This window comes from Sebastes fasciatus, chromosome 4 (assembly GCF_043250625.1).
Source record: "Sebastes fasciatus isolate fSebFas1 chromosome 4, fSebFas1.pri, whole genome shotgun sequence".
NCBI lineage: Eukaryota > Metazoa > Chordata > Actinopteri > Perciformes > Sebastidae > Sebastes > Sebastes fasciatus.
In genome coordinates this window covers 21,656,769-21,663,655 of record NC_133798.1, presented here as the reverse complement: position 1 = coordinate 21,663,655, position 6,887 = coordinate 21,656,769, and the positions used below count along the sequence as shown (strand labels likewise).

Sequence of the window (6,887 nt, the reverse complement as noted above, 5' to 3'; positions counted from 1 at the left end):
TAACTGCTTGAATATAATTAAATATTGGAAAATGACAGCTATTAAAGAAACACAGTAAACTATGCACAAGGTAATTCCACTGGGGAATAATAGGCTTCATTCATGAATTCATCAAGTATTCATACATTCAAATGATATAAAGATGTTTTATTTTGTGTTGGAAACTACAGATTAATCTTGCTTTAACTAGTGTGCCATCGAATTACTATACACTGCATAGTATCTTGACTTTGTGTCCAGATGTATACAACATAGATGTGTGTATTGTTAAGTGTTATTGTTTAGTGAGATGTTTCATAATGACATTGTCTCTGCGTACCTGTGGCCACACATGACTTTGGTCGGTTGATGAGAAAATGATTGGTACTGGCTGTAATTTGGTCGCCAAAGGACTCTTCTGTAAGTTGACAATATTTATTTCTTTATCATACAGTAAATTGTGAAGTATAATATACTAATGTTTTCGGAAAGACAGTATTCTGTTGTTGACATTTTACAAAATGATATGTGAGCTTGCCAGTGTTGTAGGCTGTTCATAATTATTCATTATTGTGATTTGTGATCGTTTTCTGACTCCATGCTTTACATTTAACTAGTACTGCAAATTAGTCACTAATGTCAAGATTGCAAATAGATATTTTATAATAAATATACACATTTGCAGCAAGGATGTATGTGTTTTTTTATTTGATCCAGGTCCTGATGAGGTGACAGTTGGGCAGGAAGGTTAAAAGCAGAGACTTTGCCTGGATGTCACTGCTTCCCCTTCACCTCTACATCCAGAGAACGGGACAACACCTGAAGTGGCTTTTTTTCTGGGTACTAATTAATGTCATGTGTTGTTTTTCATATCTTGTTTATAGGAGTAAAGTTATGAATTGTAAAAGTATTTTTTTTATGTTTAACTTGTTCAAAGAAATAGGTGCACATTACCACACGGTACCCCTATCATGATTTGTTTTTCTTTTATGTTTTTTCTTAAATTCCCCTTTAACACCAACTCACACACAGGAAACATGGCCCACTTGCTGTGCAGAATACAATATCTTAAAGAAACGTGTGACAAGTATACACATTATAAAAGATAGAGAGGAAACTTTAAGTCACAACAACAAAACAAAAGAAAACCGATAACAACCAACCATAAATCAACAAAAACAAAAAAAGTGTTTCTTAATACATCCAAAATTCAGTTGCTTTTATAAATGTTTGCATTCACACACAATTTACTGCACAGTTATTACCAAATGATCAATATATTATGTATTCAATTGGTTGGAATAGTTTAAACATTACTAATCTCTCACACAATCACCCCAGATTTCTTTATATACATATCTGTGTATACAATATGTATATCTTTTAATCTGAAAATGCATAGTATGTGAGTATGCGTGCATGTTAGCTTGACATAAGGTTTGCTTTCTGTGGCCCCTAGTCAGTATTAACTCTGGCTGATATGCAGAAATGTTTGATTTAGTTGTGGTGGATTATATGGACTGCTGTCCATGGTGCTGATCGACAGCAACTGAACGTTGATTGGAAATATTTCAAGTGCTTCAGTGTCTTTGAGTTGAGTTTGTACTTAAAGATAAATATGTATCACAGCTGTTCCCCTCCACTATATTCAGTTTTAACAGTTTTCTTCATCTCCTTGTATTTTTATATCTGGTATATTTTTTTGTACTTTGTACTTTGCACTACTAACTTTTTTACTGCATTTTTTTACTAACATGTTTTGCACTAAGGAACTGTGATGCTGGAAACTTGAATTTCCTTCGGGATTAATAAAGTTACTATCTATCTATTTATCTATCTATCTATCTATCTACTACTACGACTACGACTACTACTAATAATAATAATAGACATTATTTATTTTGCACAGCTCACGAAACACAAACACATGATATATTAATAGTAATAGCTCAGATTTTTCTTTTCATTACCCTTTGTATCATAAAGATATTTTAAAATACCCGCTTGTCTTTTTGAAAATATATTGTTTAAAAATCCTTATTATTAGCATATATTTAGAGTTGTATGGTCCTAGTTTTTAGTTTCAGTTAAGTTTGTGGTCCATATATCTATGTATCTATCTATCTATATGGTAAATATAAAAAGAAGATGGAAATCTAATAAGTGTGTAAAAGAGGATTTTTTTTTTTCTGCAACATTAAACTCACACATATTGCAGTGAGCAGTGAATATTTTCTAAAAACGATAAACTAAAGAAGCTAATTTGGATTTAAACCTCTGTTGTTGTTGTTGTTGTTGTTGTTGTTGTGTTATAGGGTGGCCTGCTGGTGTGAGAATAGTGCGAGCTGAACGGTCCCATCGTTGAAGAGGAACAACTGCGCATGCTGCGTTTCCAACCGGATGACTTTAGCAGGAGCACCAGGTCAGAGCTAACGCTACACAGCACGTAAACACGCACAGAGAGCTGCTCTCTGCACAGCTCTCTCTCTCAGCTGGTTAAGATAAACTATGTGTGTTCAGCATGTGTAACTGGACGTGTGTAGAGGAATATCTTTAACATAATAACTATTGTTTAGCTCACAAACAAACAGGAGCTGTCTTTGTTTACTAACCTTAGTTAGCTCACGTGTGTTGAAGGACGTGGAGAAACAGCATGTTTTGCTGTTGTGCATCAGCTGATTTATCTCAGGCTGTAGTCAGATCTCTGTCTGTGAGTGATGAATAATTTACCTGCAGTTTAGGTGATAAAACACACAAACAGCAGCAAAAAGGTGAATCTGCTTTTTGCACATGTCATGAAGGAGTTTCTGAGGAAGACGCACAACATCGTTCTAAAGGTGGTCTTGTTTCCGAGCACGTTTGGCCGGACCGGCCCGCGGCCAGCTGCCTCAGAGGTGTTGACCTGCCACCTGCTGCAGCGTAAACTCCCACCGTGGACTTCCTTCTGTGTCCGCTACAGCTCCGTCCACAACGACCAGTTTGGACTGTCCAACTTTAACTGGAGCGTCCAGGGATCCAACTACCAAATACTGAGAACTGGCTGCTTCCCCTTTATCAAATATCACTGCAGCAAAGCGCCTCCGCAGAACCTGGACTTTGAGGACAAGTTTTTCACCGTGTTGAAAGTTCTTAATCTAGGTCAGTAAATATAGTTAAAGGGACTGTTTGTAAGAATCAGAAATGCTTGTTAACAGCGACACCGTTAAGTCAACAAACGTCAGTGTCGGGCTCGCGCTTGCTCGCTCTACATAGACGTAAACGAGCATCGCTCAAAACAGTGAGGCGACACACGTCAGCTAAAACCACAATATCACTCTATATTTCACCTGCTTGGCAGTAATGTTAGCTGACCAGACAAAGGTCTCTCCATGAATCACTGCTGATCCTAGTGTTGGCTTTTCCTGCCTCAGCCTCCCGACCGCGGTCGGAGGGAACAGGGGAAACACCGGCGTTTTGGTCGGAGACGATAACGTTTCTCGCTGCTGAGCCCCGGCACTTCACAAGACACGGGAAACCTCTGTTGGTCTGGAGGAGCTGCAGCATTTATTTCTGCACAAACGTCCACTGTACATTCACTAGATGTTCTCAGAGCTAAACAAACTCTTCTGCAGTGTGTAATGTGCGCGCATGCACGTTAGAGTGGAGCGCGAGAACGAGCGCGGCGTGTGAGTGAAGGCAGGCAGGCAGAGGAGCAGAGTACAGTAGAGACTCCGGCTCTGGAGACCAAAGCTACGGTCTCCCCCGCGTCCTCCGACCGCAGCCAACACTGTTTTTCAAGACGGGCTTCACTAGATAGAACTTTGCAGTTTTGGTGCTTTCGTGTAGTTTGTGTTGGAGTCTTGTCTGAACAACGTAGCCACACACGAGCGCGCATGGGACAACAACCCGGATTGATTTATACGTGTAAGAAGTTACAAACAGTCCCTTTTAAGCTCTTCCTTATTCCTATAAAACACAGATTCTATTTAATTTTAAAACACTGCAGATGCTACACAATGAGTGTCCTTTTTATTGCAGGCATCCCTTGTTTGGCCTATGGCATCGGTTGCTGGATGGTGGTGGGAGCTGCAGAAAAGGTGCAGACAAGTGTTGGACCTGTCACCGTCTATTTCGCCTACAAAGAAGATGAAGGCGCTCGGTACTAAACCGTGAACAAAACACTACTTTGAGTGTGTTTTCAAGAGCCTCTCGTCTGCCAGGCTGCTGTATTTACAACAGTTCCCCAGGTGATTTTCAGGCGGACCTATTGACTCAAGTGCCATCTTGTGTCACTAGTGCTCTTATTGTCTGACTGCACAGGGTCATCTGTGTTTAATTATTTAAGATTTAAAAGTTGCAGTGGAGGAGTCAGTTATGCATGTTATTACACTGACATACAATACTGACAGTGTTTGTTTGGAAAGGTAACTTTCCATTAAAATTTAATGGAAAGTTTAGGATTTCTCAAAGAATAGACTGTTTGACACCGAACCTTTCCCTGGATGTTTTCACAGTGATGGTTGTGTACGTTGTTTCAGTCTCCAGTGCATATGTCTTCAGAGTCAATACACTGTAAAAGTCTATTTTTGCAACATATTAAAGTGTACAAAATGACTGTGTGGTTCATATAATGAGGGTCAGCCAGCTTCTTAAAGGGTAACTTCAGTATTTTTCACTGTTTTTGTGTCTAACTGACTAATGGGGATAACAATTTCTGAAATAGGTCCGGTATTGAGGGAGAACACTGTGAAGCTGCCTTCACATGATAAGAGATTTGCACTTCACTCACCGTTAGGTACAGTAGGGCGCAGAGACTTGCAGAGGCAGCAGGTAAAATATCTCCCAAAAAGAGCACAAGGAATGACATTCACTGTTTCTAGGCAACAATAACAGTTGCAGCTGTTCTCATTGGTTGTGCTTTGAAAGGTCAGAGTTGAATTAATTTGAACTTTGAGTACAGCACTCGGTGGCGATCTCAAGCGGTCCGCCACAGAGAAAAGAAAACATTTGTATTTACCTTTCACTTGATCCGGTCTGTTTGTTACTTTGTCCAAGTCCAGCGCAAGGAAAAGTCTTGTTGTGAAATCTGAATATATACTCTGGCTCAAATAAATCAAACTCAAAGACCTCATCCACGTTGTCGAAATCATCTAAATATTCAGCCATGACATTGAAAATCTTTTAGATAACACTAAGCTACGCTCTCTGTACTCCAACACAACGAACTCTGCCTGGCTGGCTCTCACGTTTCCACCATGGATGTATTCCACTATCCCACCGTCTTCCGGCAACACGTCACCTCGCCAGATTTCAGAACTCTTGAGCGAGACTCTTTCCATAATGTCAGACACTTATAATAATAATCAGAGCCTGTCATGGCCAAAACAAGCACTTTTAGTGGACGTAAATGACGGTGCCAGCTTGCCCCAATAGGATTACCTTGCAGCCTGTGAGCAGCTGCCGTCTACAGCGCTCTCCCTCAATACTGGACCAGTCTCAGAAATTGTTGTCCCTATTAGTCAATTAGACACAAAAACATGGGAAAATAGGGTCCAGGTTGAAAAATACCGAACTTGCGCTTTAAGATGAACTCTTGAAAAGAGGTTGTAATAAATAAGATTTCCTTCAAAGCCCAAGTCTTAAATTATTAATAATTCATGTTGCAAGGCAGCATCAATTATTTGACCATGTCTTTTGCCTCATTTTGTGTAACAAATGCAGGATTTTAAATAACCCTGGCTCATTTATTTAAAGGTAAATTAGTGATCACTCTGCATGCAACAGATAGTCAATAGCGTTAGAGGAAAACCAGTGACAAGACAGGTCTGATAAAATAGGTTTTAATTACCAAAGTGTGGCCTTTGTATAGAGACATCTACATCCCTTCCTTCGGGCCTTCACTGGCCTTTGATTTCTGGTAATGTGCTTTGCTGACAGGGCACACTTCCCTCTGCTGCAGAGTCCTGCTCCCTCTGAGAGGCGGGTTGACAAACTGCCATATTGATTTCTTCACTCCTCAGCATCTCCTACTAATAGCATTTATCAGCGACCTCAATTTTCCGGCCTTGGCCTCTTCATTTTTAGCAACAATGAAACTGAACGAATAATTTCTTGTTGTACATGTAAATCAATGCACCTTTTGACCTCCATTGCACTTCAAGGCTGCGACATCTCGGCCTACATGCTGTTCATGATCTACAGCCTCTTCATGAGTGTCCTGTTTTTTAAACTTACTTGACCTACACAATAACATTTAACAGGGTAATTGAATTTAAAATAATAAATATATCAAAAACTGTTAAATGTTCCTTCCTCGTGGTTTTAAGATGATTTTTTTTCTTAAGATCTTTATGTTATACCAGCACCACCATCACCTCTTTCCCTCCAAAAAAGACAGAAAAGCTGCTTTGCTTTGCTGCAGCAAGCACACTAATTACTGAATGAGATATTAAACCGATATTTAAGGTCCCTGGATGTACAGTAATTTGCACATTTTTTATTCTAAGCAATGTAACCTTTCGCTGTGTAAAAACGTCTAAACCTCATGCAGAATTCATGCGCAAATTCCTCTTTAAACAGCGTGATGACACCACACTATCTCTTAATCATACTAATTGCCTTGAACAAGGAACATTTAGACACACTTATGGAAATCTGATCCATAGTATCAGGCTGCACTTAAATCCCCCTCCTTTCATCAGGACTGAAAGTGTGCATGGGGAATGCTCAGGCAACCATGTCTTAATTACTCATTGACCCTTTGACCTGCGAGCTGCATTGATACCGCCGTACAGCCAGACACAATTGCACGGGGGTTGCAACCGACTGCAGCTTTGTGTGCGGCTCTTACAGGATGATGCGAGTCAGTGAAATCTAAACTGTGGAGCATGTGAGTACATTGTATTCGTTTTCAGGGCTTCACCTTTGAG

General features: G+C 39.9%; 1 protein-coding gene across 1 annotated transcript; it reads left to right on the top strand.

The window, feature by feature from the left end:
* The first annotated feature begins 150 nt into the window (after positions 1-150).
* On the top strand, positions 151-4,573 carry c4h15orf61 (chromosome 4 C15orf61 homolog). Its single transcript, XM_074632792.1, has 3 exons — positions 151-819; positions 2,295-3,117; positions 3,997-4,573. Exons 2-3 carry the CDS (start codon positions 2,775-2,777, stop codon positions 4,122-4,124), a joined length of 471 nt encoding a protein of 156 aa, XP_074488893.1. The 5' UTR covers positions 151-819; positions 2,295-2,774; the 3' UTR covers positions 4,125-4,573.
* The last annotated feature ends 2,314 nt before the right edge of the window (positions 4,574-6,887 follow it).